This window comes from Mobula birostris, chromosome 17 (assembly GCF_030028105.1).
Source record: "Mobula birostris isolate sMobBir1 chromosome 17, sMobBir1.hap1, whole genome shotgun sequence".
Classification (NCBI taxonomy): Eukaryota; Metazoa; Chordata; class Chondrichthyes; order Myliobatiformes; family Myliobatidae; genus Mobula; species Mobula birostris.
The window spans coordinates 42,497,051-42,515,365 of record NC_092386.1 but is presented as its reverse complement, the minus strand read 5'-3'; the positions used below and the strand labels follow the sequence as shown (position 1 = coordinate 42,515,365).

The window sequence follows — 18,315 nt, the reverse complement described above, 5'->3', positions numbered from 1 at the left end:
AACATCTTTACACAGAGGATAGACAGTACCAAAATGAGATGCCAAAGGAAGTGGTTGAGCAGATACAATTACAACACTTAAGAGGCATTTGTATATGTATATGGAGAAGGAGGGGCTTGTAGGGTTACGGGCAGAATGCAGGCCACTTGGACTACCAGGGAGGAAGCTGTGGTCACCATGGATCAGGTAGGCCAAAGAGCCTGTTTCCCGGCTTTATTACTCTACGACAAAAACAAACAGAATTTTCTTTCTATTATTTGAAAATTTCTATTACTTTAGTCTTCTTACATTTGGCAAAAAACTACAAATAAACACAAAGATAATTCATTCTGCTAGAAGTTTAAAACTGAAGAAGTTTGAAATAATTTTTAGAAAAGTTTATTCCTTATAGTAAGTTTCACAAATAACAAAAACATTTAATTTTCATTTGATTAAACACGTCATGAGAGAACATATGGCAATATCACCAGTTAGTTAACTATCTAACAATCTTTTCTTTGTGTACACGATGTTTCAATGCTTGTAGATCATCTACACTTACTTCATGGAGAGTCACAATTCTAGCAGCAGTAAGAATTGGATTAAATTCAATGGTCATCAGACAACAAAGGTCCACCAACTCCTGTTGGCATTTCTGCAACCCTGCAGTCACTTCTTTCTGTTTGTTGGGGCATTTTATTGAGACTCTCATTTCATCTACTGAGAAACCAATTAGATTTCTTAAAATGTCATCCTCAAGTTCCACATCCATGTAGGCAGTACCATCTGATATTTTAGCTCTGATGCTCCAAAGACCATTATTACTTGTAAGTTTGTCAAGTAATGTAACAATGAAGCCTTTGATTTGTACCACAGTTTTTACATCAGGCTTCTTATCCAAAAGAATTTTTAGATATGTAAATGGTGGAGATTTCAATTCTATTGAACCACTGTGATATCTTGTTCCTTTTGAGTTGCCTACCTGCTCACAAGTTTGTTTACTACTATCTCCACTGCTGGAAGATTTTCTAATTAATTCAGATGTAACATATACATTTTCAGAATTAGTGACATGAAATAGTCTCTTGTCAGGGAGGTCACATACCACATGCTGTTTATATTCTTGTTCCATAGTGGCAATATTTATATTTCTATCCACAGAGTTAATGCCCGATTTTCTTAGTAAACAGTGTGAATTTTGAGTATTTAAATTACCTAGCATGGAACACTCCTCTGCATTATCAGTATATCTACTGCTTGTAAAATGTTTAAGATGGCTTTGTAACCTCTGGTTAGAACAAATATCAACAGCTTTTACACTTGGCTCTTGACATAGGCTAGATTTGCTATTTTCTCCCACAAATTCAATGCATCTTTTATTACTTCTCTGCAATTCCCCTGCTAACAATATGTGAGATTTAGGGGATTTATTTATTTCTCCAGTTGGCTCCATTTCCGCAGTAAACAAATCATCATCAAGTTCATCCAAGGGAAACTCATCAAAATCTTCATCAACGTTGTCTTGTAAATCTTCACTTCGAAATTCTCTGGACATTTGTGATGACTGGCACTCCCTGTGTTGCCCTTGATCATCCAGAGCACTGATTGGGTGATGTATACTATCTGAGACACTGCTCAAATTGCCTGTCTTACTACCATATCCACTTTCAGAATCCAAATTGGGGTCCAAAAACAGATCATCATCATCAAAGCCAGCTAATAGCTCATCATCGGAAGGTTCCAGCAGTAGTGGCATCCCATTAGTCCTTTCAACAATAGGTTGATCATTACTATTCATTCTTGCTACAGCAGCATCATCTGATTCTCCAATTAACCTTGCAAGTATTCTCTCTTGGGAATTTTCTTCCACAAGGGTCTCCACTTCACCCCCAAGGACCCTCACATTTTCAGGTTTCAGCAGCAGGACTCCTAATCGGCAAGCAATATTACCCAGCAACAAGATTTTTGTGCCCGGTGATAGGTTGCAATGAAGAGCAGTTACAGGTTGGTATTCCATTGCTTGGAGCTCCTGGACTCCATCAGTTAATTGCAACATTAACATTCGAGTTGGTTTGGCTTCCCAAGATCTCTGAGATATTTCTGTTGAAGTTACTTGTTCATTAGTGATGTCCTTACCCCTAACTTTTTGCAGCTGGCTGTATGCAGGTTGACTGACATCAACCAATGAATCAACTTGCAAACAGTAAAATCCACTGAGCTCACTTTTATGCATTTCTGAGATTCCATCTGGCAAAATTTGGTAGTCCAGATCCCTGAGGTCAGTAAGAAGCCATTGCTCAAATACTTGTTTATTGATAACAGCCTGTGTTAAATTAGTACCTTGGTTCTCTTGTTGAATCCAATCTAAGCATGCTTGAAGCCAATGTGAAGGAACTTTGACATGCCATGTTGCTTCCAGCCATGTTTCTACTCTTGCGGAAATCATTTCAATTTTCTATCCTGAACTTCATGTTCTTAAAATCCACGAGACCTGAAGAATCACAAAAAACTTTACTGATATTACTACTAGTAGCTGCATTTTAATAGCTTAATGGGTCACCAATATAGTGTGGTTTCTGAAACTGATGTTCATTACGTTGCACATTACACAAATTAACATTTGACAGTTCAAAGTGGAAATATTTTCAAAATGAATTAGAGATTGCATTTCAAAAGTATTTTATAAATTGTTTTGGAGCACTGAAATTAAAAATAAACACTAAATAAATACCAACTTTTTATTGTATTCTTGTTATATAGAAGGTAGCTATTTTAGTCCATTCCATATTGCAGCGCAATCCCATTCCTGTATCAACTTCCCTACAGCCTACTCTCTTATATGCCCACAGATGTATTCCCAATTCTTCTCCCACCCACCTAAAGAAAGTATAACTTATAATAGATACTTACTCACCAGCACCATACTGATGGCCTCACTTTGGCTATACAAATACAGCAGAGATTTAAATTCCTTAAATATCTCCAATTAACATCACAATCTTTGTACTGTTTCCAAGTTTATGACATTTTGGTTAATTTAAGTTATTATTTCTATCACCATCCTTGGCAGTTTCCTTTGTTTTGTTCAGTTGTATTTCGTTTACAATTTCTCCTAAAACATTTGGTGACTTTTGCCACAGGTGGGGTAATTGTTAGTGCGCTGATCACTATTAACATTTTCGAGTCGCGCAATGGAACATCCTGGTGTCTGCTAGAATATTTAACTTATTCTCATATTCTTATTAATTTATTGCCATAATATGACATCCTCTCCCTCTTCACTCCAAACACATTTGATAACTGGATTTATGGGAAGAATCAAGTTATCCTCATGAAGCAGATCGCAGTTATCACCTGTGTATGTATTTTCTTTGTAGATTAGTGATTGCCAGGACAAAAATAAACATCACTAAAGTGGCAGTTTATTTACAGAACCTTTTTGACATTCAGTGCAGAAAAGCTATCAATTTAACGTTACATTTAATACCATCAAATGACATAAGAGCAGAATTAGGCCATTCGGCTCATTGCGTCTGCTCTGCTATTTCATCATGGCTGATCCACTTTCCCTTTCAACCCCATTCTCCTGCCTTCCCCCCCATAACCTTTCACACCTTTGCTAATCAAGAGCTTATCAACTTCCACTTTAAATACACCTAATAACCTGGCCCCCAAGCCACTTGTGGCAATGAAGTGCAGATTCACCACCATCTGTCTAAAGAAATTCCTCCTCTTCTCCGTTCTAAATGGATGTCCCTCTATTTTGAGGCTATACCATCTGGTCCTAGATTCCCCCACTATAGGAAACATCCTCTCCACATCTAGACCTTTCAACAATCGCTAGATTTCAATGAGGTACTCCTTCTTCTAAATTCCAGTGAGTACAGACGCAAAAACATCAAACACTCATCATACGATAACCCTTTCATTCCAGGAATCATTCTCCTGTGAACCCTCTCCCGTGTCAGCACATCCTTTCTTAGATAAAGGGCTCAAAACTGCTCATGATACTCCAAGTGAAAGCTTGCCAATGCATTATAAACCCTCAGCACTACATCCTTGCTTTTACATTCTAGTCCTCTTGAAATGAATGCTAATATTTCCTTCCTGACCATCAACTCAATTTGCAAGTTAACCTTTAGGGAAGTCCACACAAGGACTAAGTCCCTCAAAGAAACAATGCTGGCTTTGGCCCATTTTATCATGAGCCTCCAAGTACCCCAAGACCTCACACTTAACAATTGATTCCAACATCTTTTCAACCACTGAGGTCAGGCTAACTGGCCTATAATTTCTTCTCTTCAGCCTCCCTCCCTTCCTTAAAAGTGGAGTGATATTTGCAATTTTCCAGTCCTCAAGACTGTACCAGAATCTAGTGATTCTTGGAAGATCATTATTAATGCCTCCACAATCTCTTCAGCTGCCTTGTTCAGAACCCTGTGGTGTAGTCCATCTGGTCCAGGTCACTTATCTACCTTCAGGCCTCCCAAGCACCCATTCCACAGCAAGAGCTACTGCACTCACTTCTGCCCTGACACTCTTGAACTTCCGGTATACTGCTAGTGTCTTCCACCGTGCAGAATGATGCAAAGTACTTATTCAGTTCGTCCTCCATTTCCTTTTCCCCGTTGCTACCTCTCCAGCCACTTTATATGTCACCTTTTTTTTTTGACTCTTCATATATTTGGTATCGTTTTTGATATTATTGGCTAGCTTGCCTTTATCTTTCATCTTCTCCCTCCTTATGGCTCTTTTAGTTGCCTTCTGTTGGTGTCTAAAAACATTTTAATCCCCTAATATCCCATTAATTTTTGCTCAATCATATATTCTCTCTTTTGCTTTTATGTTGTCTTTGACTTCCCTTGTCAGCCACATCCTGCCTTTAGAATACTTCAAGCAACACACACAAAATGCTGGAGGAACTCAGAAGGCCAGGTAGCATCTATGGAAAAGAGCAGTCAATGTTTCAGGCCAAGAACCTTCAGCAGGACTACTTCTGTTTTGGGATGTATCTATTTCACGCCTTCCAAACTGCTTCCAGAAACACCAGCCATTGCTATTCTGCCATCATCCCTTTGCAAACAACTTCAACCAGCCCCTCCCTCATGCCTCTATAATTCTCTTTACTCCAATGTAATACTAATACAGCTGACTTTTAGTTGGTCTTACCAACACATCACGAAGATGTTGTTTCTATATTGATCTACCATACCCTCAATATCTTTTATTAACTTTCTATACAGTGGATTTAATAAATGCAAAGATTAGCCCTAGATTACCCTGATGCATTCAATGCAAACCATATGTACTGCAAGACCCTCAAAAGCTTTCCCCATAACTAATATTGCCATTTGATTATTATCATGTTTTCTAGCTACAGACAAGTGACATTTCAATACATTTCCCTCTTGTTTTGAAGAAAATTCATTATTTCATCTAGTGCACAATTATAAACATTAACTCAACATTCCAGTATCAATAAAGACAAAATACGCTGGAAACCATCGGGTCTGTCACATTGTCTCTGGAGTAGGAAAGTTTCAGGTCGATGGTTCTGGTAGAAGGTCAAAGACCTGACACTTTGTTTATGTAATAATTTCTCTCTCCACTGACTCCGTCCCGTTGCCGTTTGCTTTCCAAAAGTTATTTTTTATATTGCTTCATACGGAAACGTTAAAAATCAGGAGCAGCTGAAGACACAGGGCACAAAAAATATACCAAACCTTAACAGGCTGAGTTTGAAATATTGCTATTGTATTTAAACCAAAGCAGTGATGTAGTCTATGGGAACAAAGTTACTTATTAAGGGCCTTTAGATAAAATCATTAGCGCGATATTTCCTATAATGACCAGCAAAAAGCAGATACAAAGGTTGCTACCAACCAATGCCCACAATACGTCCTCCGCTTCCCACTCCGGCTGCACTAACCGCCCGCCATCACACCGCAACGCCCCGAATTGCGCGCCAAACGCGCGGCACCGCCAAATATCGCGATGCTTTACTTTCTTTACCATCCGTGAGCTCTTTCACGGTACGCTCTTTCCCAAAAATATGCGAAACAGAATTTACATCAGACAATTATTAACACGACCGTAGTTATAAGCATTTTTTAGAAGTAAACGATGTAAAGAATTATAGAAGAAAGCACGCACATCATGTATTTTATATAATAACTTCATAAAGGGAGAGAGACGAGAGTGCGGGCTCGATGACGGTTTTGATTGACGTGCGCCTAAACGAATAACAACGAGCCATGTCCCGAGTTACGTCATCGGTTTAAGAAAAAGCTTTGTATCCGGACCAATCAGTGCGCGACTGCCGGGGCTTCTGGGTAAAACGCTCGCCACCACACCGAAGCGATCCATTTTGCTTCGCTTGTGTTTAAAGCTGAGCTCGGATTCCTTTCGCAGCGTTTAGCTTTGGTAAGTAAGGGCACCGATCCGCGTACTGCACTCTAATCGTTCGCCGCTGTTTCCCCTCACAGATCCGTTTTAAAGCTTTCAACGAAATAAGCAGCGCTATAATTTAAAGCGATTTTATGCCAAGTTCTGCTGAACGGCACGCGCTTCAGCGGTAATGCAGAAGTTGGGGGCGGTGTGGCAGACATTTTAGTTTTAGCGAGCTCTTGCGCTACATCTTGAAAGGTGGAAGTGCGGATTAAAAAAAGACCAATTTGAAATTGTCCAATCCCCACTCTAAGCCTTTTGAAACAATAGAGTCCCCCGGACTGCGGGCCTGGAGCGGCTGGTGACTACGGCCTCGGTTTAAAAAAAACTCCTGTCGTCGTCATCGTTGCTAGACTCTTCCTCTTTGTCAAGTCACGGGGTAAATGGCGACAGGCGTGTTTATCGGCCCTCCTGGGGCAAGGCAAAGGCAATCGATTGCCAGCCTCCTGGTGTGAGTGCCTGGCCGCCATTTTGAGAAGCGGCGCTTGTTCGGGTGGTCGGAGAGTTTGGCAGCCTCGCCGCTTCGGGGTGTTGGGCGGTTGTAGGGGACCGGGGCAGGGGGGAGAGGGTTGGTTTGGGCTGTGGGTTGACGGCGAGGTGGCGGTAGTTTTACGGGCCGGAAGTGATCCCTCGCTCGGCACATTTCGCTGTCTCATAGTCGCCGCCATTTTAAGATGGTACGTTACACACGTTGAGGCTGGTGCGGCCGGAGATGGCGCGTGTGTTTTCATCGTGACCCACGGCAATCTTCAGCGAGGTGTAGAGTTGTTTCTCCCGTGTCCATTTGGTAAAACCCACCCTCGGAAGGATCGTTCGTCGCTTGCCTCTAACGACGGCCCTAGTGTATTTCAGGTTCTGAGATAACGCCGCTTGCCCTTCGGAGTGGCCTGATTTAACCCGTCACCCGCGCCTCCGTCGCGTTTTGTTTTGCGCACGTGCTCCTTCAGATTTTCGGAAATTTCAACATGCAGTATATCAAAGCATCCCGTAGTCTTTTTAATCTTCATTTTCTACCTTGGTATTGCAATAGTAACGTATTGATGGCCTATGTACATTAGCAGAAGTTTCATATCACTAGTGGATTCCGTGCAGACATTAAAACAAATGCGTGACAGCTCGGGAAGGATTAAGGGTTGTATGGATGTTACAGCGCTAATATAGAGAATAATTTGGGCATATGACGTCAGTGACTGTCCTCCTAATGTTCTTATTGACGCTGTATGTCAAGCTTTAGTCCACGGCCTTGTTCTAAAAGATTAACCTCAGTGTTAGGGCAATATGTCCTATCAGGTCGTCAACGAAAGAGCCCAAACGACCTTTACATTGGAAGGATATACTTGCATCATGCGCTGGTTTCATTGCCTATTGTTAAATGGGATTGCAGTGCTCAAATTTATAGTGACGCATTTCTTCATTAGTTTGAGAGGTTTCCAGCTCAAGTAGATTTTTTTTGGTGTGGAGCAGTGTCCTTACTTGTCATCCCGATTAGCAAATTAGCTGAAAATAACTAAAATGACAGTGGGGGTGCCTTAATGCAAACTAGATTTCATATAAATTAAAAAATTCATTGTAATCACACTCATAATCCAAGTGGCTTTATGGATTGTTCGGTATCCAATATTTGGTAGTGAATTTATTTTTGTAGTGTCCCTTGTAACAGTGACATGTAATTCTGAGCATATTTTAATTTGTCAGCCCTCTCTTTTTGGATAATATTCACAGTAGTGAAAAAAAAATGAACTTGGTAAAGCTGCTCAGCTATTTTGTGCATCAGGCGGATATTATTATGTTCAGCTACTTATTTGAGTGTTTAATCTGTTCCACAAATAGTATGTTTGAACAGCAGATACTACATTAGGTAGTCGGGTTAGCTGATTTGTCTTCGCATTAATACATTCAATTCAAGAATTTAGCCATCTTTTCTGAATGCATGTTTAGAATTATTTTCCACATGGTGGTTGTAGCATTCTTTGAATTGAATCTAAAATTTTGAGCAATTTGATGTATTTAAAAAAGCATAAGAAATGAGCGGAAATTGACCATGTGGCCTGTTGAGCCTGCTGCTCTTTTCAATAAGGTCATGACTGATTTGACTGGATTCGGCGCTACAAATCTTTCCGTAATTCCTCAGTTCTGCAAAATATCTTAAATACCTCTATTGCTTCCCAGGGCATAGAATTCCATGGGTTTGCTACTTTGGGAAAAGCAGTTTTTAGATTGCTTAGTAGAGACCATCAACCCCACTGGGGTGTAGGCCACTGACAGCTGCTCACTGGAGTTGTCTATCATGGGCTAGTCTTTCAAATTGTCCCTGGATGCAGCCCCCTTTTTGATGATCCTTCCTCTCCCAGAGATAAGGTCTTTGAAGCTTCTGTTGGCGTTTCTTTGCCTGCGGGTTTTTATGGTACGGGATTTCTAGTCCCATGCCCAACTCCCCTTTCACAGCTGGGCTTGGGACCATCCATGAAGTTTTTATAAAATTGTGGTATTTTAAAGCTTAATGGTGAAGGGGTGTTGATATGAGGATTGTGGTTTTACAAAATAACTTGAAGGAAAACATCTTGTCTTACAGGCTAGCTGCATTCTTGCATATTCATCACATTTCTTGCCAGTTAAAATGGAGACTGATCAGCAAGATATCAAGTATAACAGCCCAGAGACCAACGGTAGTAGTCTTAGCCCTGGTTCTTGTATGTTTTGCTTTTCTTCCATTTTTTTATTATATAGCTATTGATCTAAGGGCTGATTTAAAAACTAGCATTTGAATATTGCTTGCGTTTTCTATCAGTCCTGTATATTGTGTGCTTAATGTTGTATGTTTTAATGGATTGATGAAATGTACAGTTTAATCAGTGTTTTACAGACCATTCTTAAAATGAAAACCTAACTGAAAGCCGAGGCTAGGAATGGCATCACCATGCTCCAGTGTAAGAGGAATTTGGGTAGCTTATAATGGATGAAGTAGAAGCTGCCGTATTGGTAACAAGTTGTTTTCCCTGTGATCACAAAACTTTCCTTGCATCTCATTCTGATTTTGGACAGTTGACTTCCCCATCCCATTAATAACAACTTCATCCTGTCTTTGGGGTGCTTGAATGTCTCACATGCATCCTATAATTGCCCTTGTATTCTCCAGTGAAGTTTCTGCTTCATTCAGGGCCAATTTGCAAGTAACATCTGAGTGATCTGCATTATTCATCCTTAGTCATTTTTCCATCCCTTATCCAAGCATATTTTTCTGTGATTATAGTTTTTGTCTAATATATATGACCTGGAATACATCTTAAAATTCTGCTGTTACCCACACGCATGTGATCACTGAGTTCCTTCCACCTGAGATTTGTACCTCAGCCATTAAATCCTTTGTGCTTGTCCTTGTACACCGGTGCCAACAACCCAGTTTTCAGTTTATCAAAACTCCTGTATTTCTGCTTGCCCGTTTATACTCGAATTGGTTAGTGGTTCAACAAAGCCACGTGTTTACTAGTCATTGTTTAAAAATCCCTTGGCTGTGCTGTTGTTTTTTTACCTCCCACCTCGACATTTTCTACACCTGCCAACTCTACCAGGGAGAAAATTTTTTGAACTAATTAGGATCTAGCAGATTTTCGAATAAGTGTATGGTTCATATCAGAAGGCTTGGTCTCTGTTCTTGTGTAAGAAGTTGTATATCCTTTCTGATATTTTTTTCTGAGAATTAAATATTGTAGTTGGGTGTAAAGTGATGTAAATTTCAAGAGGGTACAATTTTCAGAATCTGAATTAATAGCTTCTGTAGAGCAGTTCAAACTTGCTGATTTTTCTACTCTGCACAGATGCTGATCCTGTCTTTTGTGCCCTAACTTTTATTGCATAGGTGCTTTGTTACCTAGAGTTCAAAGTAAAGAACTTAAGTCACCACTTTGTACAACTTTATAGTTATGCGATTTGGTTGTAAATTGAAACTTGTTGTTTAGAGATTACTTGGATTAATTTTATTTGTATGAAAGGTAAGTAACATGGCTTAGTTACTGAAGATTTCAGTTGTGGTGCTGATAAGACTGGTGATTAAATGAATTGCCAACTGTTAACTAGGAAAGTTAATTCAGAAACTAAAGAAGTTAAGTGCCAGAAAAATCAGTAAAGCTTGATATTTTTAAAAAAACACACACAACTTTCAGGCAAGCGTCCTGCTGAGGACCATGATGGAGAGCAAGCTTTTAAGAGGTCTCGGAATAATGACCAATGTGTGGAACTTCGACTTCTCTTGCAGAGCAAGGTAAGATGAGCTTTTTTCCCCATCACTAGTACTTTTAATCTTTCTGTTTATAGTAGGCTTAATGATGTTCCTACTAGAACAGTACGTTGGTGCCCATATTTGCTGATGCTATTATAATTTTTGTTTTTAAAAGAATGCTGGAGCTGTGATTGGGAAAGGTGGCAAAAATATCAAGTCATTGCGCACAGACGTGAGTATATATCTATAGTATAGGCTATTGTTTTTAGATACATTATGTGGAAGTCTACAAGTTATAAGTCATAAATATGCTGCTAGATAGCCAAATAAATTTTGGACATATTTTAAAATGAGTTGTTAATGTTCTGGGAGGTTTATGAAAGCCATTTGTAATATTGCGTGTGAACCATACAGTTTTCTTAACAATGTCTGGGCTGATTGAGGATATATGAACATTTTTAAATTAGGGTGCAGTTTTAAATTTTATCATAGATGAGTGTTTTGTAAGGTGTCCATAATTGTGTAGTATTCCTTAATTGTAGCATTTCCTAATTTTATGCACTAAAATATTAAATGGAGAAACATTGCAGGTGGTTGGTGTAACCCGGAGTATCCCAGAGTCAGAACTTAATTTTTTTTAAAGATGTCCATCTGTTCTTGCTTCAACAGCTATTCAGATGTACGTGAAGGACAAAGACTGCTTTATGTAAAGAAGAATGCTTGATATGAAATTGGGTATAGAACAGTGTTAACTGTTTCCATAGATAATGGGAGGCAATGTTTTGTAAAAATGAAGCTAAACAGAATTTGAGTAACTAGAGTAAATAGATGCCCATTAGACGCTAGGTTTAATGTTAAAGTCTTGTTGAATTGATTACTCAATATAGTTATTTCCCATATTTATGAGGAATATTGTTAACTTTTTAAGTGCAGTTATGAAGTGCTTCCGTTGTTGTGTAGAGTCTTCAGAAATCTGTACAAAGGATATATATATATATTTAATTATATATAGAGTGATGAGAATAGATTTTATAATATTATTCAATTAAAATTTACTCCTTTTCCCCCCTCTTCCCTCTCCTTGTTTTTTTGGCCATTTATCTCCGTTGCCCTTGTACTGGATCGACTTGTTCCCTGCGTTGCCCATCATGACGTTGACCCATCTGTCCCTTGAACACCCATCTGAATACCCTGGTTGGCTATGCCCATAATGTGCTCAAATGCCAAATGGGCACCAATACCTGAACGTCACTGAATGCCCTTGCCCAATGCCAACAACCACGAACGCCTTTGTGACCAATGCAGTACAATGCCAGTGTATCAGTCCCAGACAGCAGTGGCCCCGAGCGGTATGTCCCAACAGTTTATGACTCACTGCCTGATTAGAACAAGGAATTGTATCTTTTATAACCTGAATTTGTTGTTATTAATTAGTAGCCCCTTATAGAAAAGTGTACTGTTCAAGTTATTTTTCTGTCTATTTTCCCCATTAAGTCTTTTGTGGCTGGTCTTTATTACGTGAGTTGCCCACCCAGAGCAATCCACTAATTCATTTTAATGGAAGGAGCACAGCTTCAAGTGTTGCATTTTTGCTGCATTGTTAATCATTTGTTAAATCTGCCTATCTTGCACTGTCCTTGTGGCCCACCTTGCTCCCTCCCTTCCACCCCACCCCACACCCATTACCTCTCATAGTTTTCCAAGCTAACTTCTGTCACCCACTCCCAACTTTCATTTGTTCTGTCTCATTGTTTTGTCTTTTGTTTTGTATTAATTTCTTACAGGGGCATAGTAGTGCTGTTTCCACGACTAGTTTCTTAACTTTTCTCCAAATTTCTGTCAAATACCTTTTTTAATACTGTTCTCCATGATACTCACATACCTCTTCTGCTTTTGCCTATGAGAAGGTGTGCCAAAATTGCTAATATTTCCAGGGGTTTCTCAAATTACTGGTGGTGGGGAAAATGAATTTTCCACTTTCTGCTCTCAGCTATTCGTCGTTTTTCTTGCCCACTTAATCTGAGCCCTTCCAATTACCCATTTTTTTACAAAGATTTAATTTGAAATGTTAATTAGTTAATTATTGCATGTTTATTAGTAAATATTTATAATGGGGTTTACTAAATATTCTATAAAATAAATTTTTAAGTAATTGTTAAAATTGTTGTTTCCATGTGCTTTGAATGGCTTACTCACTTGTTTATTTTCCTTCCTCCTTAAATCGTTAATGGTTTCAAAAAATAATTGGCAGCATATTGAGTATAAATGCAGATATTGAGACAATTGGTGACATATTATCGAAGATCATCCCAACTTTGGAAGAGGTGAGTTGTGTTCATCAACAAAAGCATCGGCCCGTTTAAATGGACATGGCTTTGTTTTGCTCCTTAAGCTAGATGAGCCATGTGTTTTAATTTTAATACAGTTGATTTTACACTAGATCAAGAATTTTATGCTCTGTTGTCAAACTTTTGACCTTACAGTACCAGCACTATAAAGGAAAAGACTTTGACTGTGAACTGAGGATGTTGGTTCATCAAAGCCAAGCTGGAAGCATTATTGGTGTCAAAGGAGTAAAGATAAAGGAACTAAGAGAAGTAAGTTGCATTTAACACTAGTTTTTATTACTCTGAAAGTAGATTTTCAGGGTGAAGGGCCATGACTGATATCCACAGTTTGTGAAGAACAGCTAGGATGTTTTTGTTTCTCCAACTTCAGTAATTGCTATTGTAAGTATTTAAATTAATGGTCATTGGTAACCAGTCTTTTTTTTAAACTAATCTTTATATTGAAAATTTCCTTCATTTCAGAGCACACAGACAACAATTAAACTGTTTCAGGAATGTTGTCCTCATTCAACTGATAGAGTAGTTCTCCTTGGTGGAAAGCCTGATAGAGTGGTTGAATGCATCAAGATTATACTGGGCTTATTGGCAGAGGTGGGTGCTATTCCATTTTGCATTTGCTGCAGGGCAATGTTTAAATTTAATGACTTGGTTAACCGCTTGTTCTTTTTGGTTGCAGCAAGGGAACGTGACTTCTTGAATGTTTAAAATGTTACTTGGAATTTTATTAGCAACATGACTAATGAAATATTTTAAAGCTTTACATGTGATTCACAGTAATTTCTTTTTAATTTTAAGTCTCCTGTCAAAGGACGTGCTCAGCCATATGATCCAAATTTCTATGACGAAACCTATGATTATGGTGGCTTTACAATGATGTTTGATGACAGAGGAAGGCGTCCAATGCCTTTTCAAATGCGTGGTAGGGGTGGACCCCACCCCCCTTCACCTGGATATGAGCGTAGGGGTCCCTTGGGGATGCCAAACAGGGGTGGTAGGCCCATGCCCCCACCCAGAAGAGATGCTTATGATGACATGAGTCCACCAACCCGTAGGGGACCTCCACCTATGCCACGCACAGGAAGAGGTGGCAGAGGTGGGGGCCGTGTTCTCCCACCTCCACCTCCACCCAGAGGGTAAGTTTTTAAATAAAACTAGTGACCTGAGGAATTGAGTTGTCAAGGTATGAAGCCTAGTGTGAAAGGTAATTGGTTTAAATTTTGCGATGTTGGTACTTAGTGCGAAGCATATGCATGAAGAGTAGCAGAGTGACATTGAATGAATATTGTTTTCAGGATGTATACTTGGCATCAGTTAAAATTACTGGGTTTTTGCTAGTTGAAATGTATGACTGAAATTAATTCTGTTCTCCACCAAACTATTGGAGGGTCTGTAGAAACTTTGAGCACTGTTGTGCATGCTGTAGTTGTCTAGTTCAGTCAAGATGTAAATTTTGTCTTAACAGCTCGTTTTGAGTAATATTTGCTAGAGAATTTAAAGGGACTTAGCTTGAAGTAAATTAAATACATCTATATGTAAGATTTCTTGAGCACCAGACTGTACCATCCATCCTGGCTTGCCAAAGTAGTCTGGATTTGGGGCAGTTACTGTGTTTACAAGTAGCTCCTATTTTATTGTAGTGACCTTGCTCTCTATGGCAGGAACAGAATGGCTGACCGATATGATGGCATGGTAAGTTGTAAATATCTCAATTTTTACAACAATTATAACATTTGACATTTTGTAGTTGGGCAGAAGATGTAAATGACTATTTAAACAGGGTTCTTCTGTAGTCTTGAACCAGATTTAACAAAGGAAATGGGAACACCAATTGGGTTCATAGTATATGTACTTAATAACATCATAAGAGCTGTCCAAACTGCCAGTTAACAAGTACATAATTATTAAACGGGCTTCTTGATAGAGTAATCAGTTGGTTAATCTTCTTACCGTGTCCACGGACAGTCTGTACATGACCCAGCCAGAACTGGACACATTTTTGTGCCTTGTTGAATTCAGCAAGATCTGCAACAGTACAGGGTTCCTCTAGCGATGGGCATTGCAGATGTTGCATAGTTTGTGGCTCAGTTCCACATTCACAAGTTATCCCTATTTGCTTAGTGACACCTTTGTTGATTAATCAAAATTTTGTCATGCGTTTTGAGTGCCTTATTTGTAAAATCTCAGAACTTAACATTCCTTAATTTTCTATTTTCTCTCTCTCTCTCTCCTCCCCTCTCCCCCCCCCCCCCCCCCCCCCCCCCCACTCCGGCTTGCACAGGGTGGTTCCGGATATGGTAAGTTTGATTTCAATTTTTGATTTTTTTTTTTTGAATGAGAGTTCAAGATTTAGGTGACCTTTGTCTTTCTTCAGGTGGCCGTGGCGGATATGGAGATTTGGGAGGGCCAATCATCACTACACAAGTCACAATTCCCAAAGATGTAAGATTGTTTGTATCTTCTTTCTACTGTTCCATTGCTTGAAAATGCGTGCATGAGGTTTGAAATCCATTTTGGCTAAAAGGCAAAATTAGCCTTGATAAAGTTGGTTCATCATTCAAATATGTAAGATAATTGTAGCAATGGTCATATTCCACAGATTACTCTTGTGCACTCCTACCCCTGACCCAATTGATAGTGTTCGGTTAATAATAAACTGAGAGGTTGGAAGAGAAAAAAATAGTCTGTGTGGCCCCTGCATGTTCTTATCTTTAGCTCAGTATCATTGGTAATCTGGGGTGTTCATTGTTCAAAATGTAGTATGTACCTGCAGAGGATGAATAAATCCAATGGTAGTGAGTCTTAATGACTCAGAGCAATGGATTCTGGTTCCACTGCAATGAGTGATCAAAATTGTCTGTATATTGATGCTGGATCTTGATAGTACTTGGTGTTTTCTGAGATTTTTCTCAACATTGTGATGGCAACAAATTAAATTTTGAGCTGTTATGTACAGTTGTGACCTGAAATTGCATAATGAATATTTCATTTGTACTTTTAATAGTTGGCTGGTTCTATAATTGGCAAAGGAGGTCAGAGAATTAAACAGATTCGTCATGAATCAGGAGCATCCATCAAGATTGATGAGCCACTTGAAGGCTCTGAGGATCGCATAATCACCATTACAGGCACACAGGACCAGATCCAGAATGCACAATATTTGCTGCAAAACAGGTAACTAATAACATTGAATGGTTTGTTTAACAGTAATGATATGCTCTGCCCTTAACATGCTGCACTCTGACTTGTGCACTTTTCAAATTTCTGAACCTTCCTAGTTCTGCTTTTAATGTTAAATTTGACCTGCATTAATGCAACAAATTCCACAAATGGTATCTGCTGTTTAATTGTAAAAGTGCCTTTTTGTGAATCCCATTGTATTTGCTATCACTAGTTAATGTTCAATGAGATTTCATTGCCTGTGCTATGTAAGCATAGAAGATCAGTCAACTTGGAATTTGGTCTGGTTCTGTGTGGAAGACTAGTGATTTTGTTGTTTTGGACAGTTGGATTGACAACAAATCACAGTCTGCCATATAGCGCAGATCATATCTCTCAAGAACTTTTGTTCCAATAAGTTTAATTCTCAAAAGTTCTGCAACAGCAAACTACCATTTTCTGTTCATCTTGCTGTGCTGTCCTTTCATATACACAAGCTTTGGTTAACTGAAATTTTAGTGCTGGGTCGAATTGATCTGCACTCGCATCCGAACATTCATTGAAAACAAAAATGTTTGGTCAAATTAGTTTATTTTTTTTTACCTGGTTTCTCCCCAGTGCAGCTACAGCAGCCGCTTTGCGCCCTTAAGCTGACCCGTGCGTTCAGATACCGCAGCTCCACACGAGAAAAGGTCAGTTTGGTAGCGGGAACGTTTTTGTTTTGGTGGTGGAAAGGGTCAATTTTGGGGAATTGAATTTGTGAACAATTGGGTGTGCAATATTGCTATTGACCTCTGAAGGCAAATATTTCCTTTAGAAGTTCAGTATATCAAAATTTCGACCCAGCACTAGTGAATTGTTTTAAATGCATGCTGTGAGAGCACAGTTTGTTTTTAATGTCAGATAGTGTTTTCTGGCCAGGATTAGGTATAATTTGAGTGTAGTATGGACCTGTTATCATGAAGTTCCTTACACCAGTAGATTGTAAGGAGATGTAAACTTTAAACCAAGGGCTGATGGCTTGTCTTTTGCATTTAAGTTAGTGTGGGTCAAAGTAAGCTGAGGGACTTTGTAAATGGCTTCCAAAGTCTTAATTCTGTCTTTTCTTTCACAGTGTGAGGCAGTACTCTGGGCAGTTCTTGTAAAACAAAGCGGAGAAGATTGAAGGATCGCTGCTTTTTTTGTCACTGCTTTTGTTTGAAGAGCCAACATTCCTCTGCTTACTTAGATCACACTGGAAGCAATGATTATATTCAGCTTTTGATCATTTGTAATGTTTTAATTAGTGAACCTTACAGCTTAGACAGTTCGAATTTTCCAAAAGTGGAGTGGATTCTGGGCTTTGTTTTGTTCTAAATGTTTCAGTGGTTTATTGTATTTCCTGTATCTATGGTAACATAAGATGTACACTGTTTATGGACAATAGTACTGGTAGTTTAAATGTGCCAGATCCATTCAGTACATGTGCAGAATGCAATCTTGTTTTGTAAGGAACATTTTATGGTTTTTAAAATAAACTAGGTAAACTAAACTCGTGTATATTTTGCTTGAGGATAGATTCCTTATACTTTTGCCAGATGAGAAACTGACAGCAAAAGTTGACTGGTTAGTAATTAAACTAGACAAACATCTGTCTCTGTTTAGCTGTTTTTAATTGGAATGATATAAAATTGCTTCTGCTCACAAGATTTGTCTTCCACTAATGATTCATTATTAAATGTTATGCTAGCTTGCTCAAGAACCTGGTGTCACCATTGAGGTCCTTTTAATCACTATAACCAATGGTTTATAAAATGTCTCAATATGAGTATTAACATACTTGGACTAATCTGTTTTATAATTAAATGCTACAGTGAAGTTGCAGTGCAGCAAGCTAAACTATTTACATTAAAAGGTAAGATCCTGTTGTGATTGATAGGGTTGCAGCTCTTACTGCAGAATTCATGGCCTAGATGTCAACAATTTTCCATTGGCCGATCACCACAAGCTATAGTGTGTTTGCAATTTAAGTTATCCTAACTAGTGGCTACTGTTAAATTCCTCTTCATATATGGGGTTAGTGTAGCACAATTATGGCTCAGGGCATTCTGTAGTTTGCAGTTTAATTCCAGTGCTGTCTGTTAAGAACATATTCCCCAGGGGTGCATGGGTTTTCCCAAGTGCTTTGTT

At 38.9% G+C, this 18,315-nt stretch overlaps 2 protein-coding genes across 12 annotated transcripts; one reads left to right on the top strand and one right to left on the bottom strand.

The window, feature by feature from the left end:
• Nucleotides 1-388: 388 nt before the first annotated feature.
• Nucleotides 389-7,538, bottom strand: rmi1 (RMI1, RecQ mediated genome instability 1, homolog (S. cerevisiae)). Of its 3 annotated transcripts, none has more exons than XM_072281587.1 (2): nucleotides 5,863-7,538; nucleotides 389-2,470 (listed from the first exon to the last, which is right to left on the bottom strand). In XM_072281587.1, the coding sequence occupies exon 2, from the start codon at nucleotides 2,423-2,425 to the stop codon at nucleotides 479-481; it is 1,947 nt and encodes a 648-aa protein (XP_072137688.1). In that variant the 5' UTR covers nucleotides 2,426-2,470; nucleotides 5,863-7,538; the 3' UTR covers nucleotides 389-478. The 3 variants fall into 3 exon arrangements, with proteins under 3 accessions (XP_072137688.1, XP_072137689.1, XP_072137690.1); XM_072281588.1 differs by having other exon boundaries at nucleotides 6,133-7,538; XM_072281589.1 differs by lacking the exon at nucleotides 5,863-7,538 and adding an exon at nucleotides 2,894-2,910.
• On the top strand, nucleotides 6,295-17,677 carry hnrnpk (heterogeneous nuclear ribonucleoprotein K). 9 transcript variants are annotated; one of them, XM_072281597.1, is made up of 15 exons: nucleotides 6,295-6,402; nucleotides 8,999-9,116; nucleotides 10,587-10,684; nucleotides 10,818-10,874; nucleotides 11,948-11,991; nucleotides 12,894-12,966; nucleotides 13,117-13,239; nucleotides 13,453-13,581; nucleotides 13,786-14,123; nucleotides 14,628-14,679; nucleotides 15,269-15,284; nucleotides 15,362-15,429; nucleotides 15,992-16,161; nucleotides 16,765-16,838; nucleotides 17,261-17,677. In XM_072281597.1, exons 2-14 carry the CDS (start codon nucleotides 9,044-9,046, stop codon nucleotides 16,793-16,795), a joined length of 1,272 nt encoding a protein of 423 aa, XP_072137698.1. In that variant the 5' UTR covers nucleotides 6,295-6,402; nucleotides 8,999-9,043; the 3' UTR covers nucleotides 16,796-16,838; nucleotides 17,261-17,677. The 9 variants fall into 9 exon arrangements, with proteins under 9 accessions (XP_072137698.1, XP_072137696.1, XP_072137700.1 ...); XM_072281595.1 differs by lacking the exon at nucleotides 6,295-6,402 and adding an exon at nucleotides 7,085-7,103 and having other exon boundaries at nucleotides 8,999-9,092; XM_072281596.1 differs by lacking the exon at nucleotides 6,295-6,402 and adding an exon at nucleotides 7,086-7,103 and having other exon boundaries at nucleotides 8,999-9,092; nucleotides 13,126-13,239.
• The last annotated feature ends 638 nt before the right edge of the window (nucleotides 17,678-18,315 follow it).

Coding starts and splice junctions, on each gene's coding strand:
- rmi1 (XM_072281587.1), bottom strand. CDS start 2,425: ATGATTTCCGCAAGAGTAGAAACATGGCTGGAAGCAACATGGCATGTC.
- hnrnpk (XM_072281591.1), top strand. Junction 12,967..13,116: donor TCATCCCAACTTTGGAAGAG/GTGAGTTGTGTT, acceptor GTCAAACTTTTG/ACCTTACAGTACCAGCACTA. Junction 15,430..15,991: donor AAGTCACAATTCCCAAAGAT/GTAAGATTGTTT, acceptor TACTTTTAATAG/TTGGCTGGTTCTATAATTGG.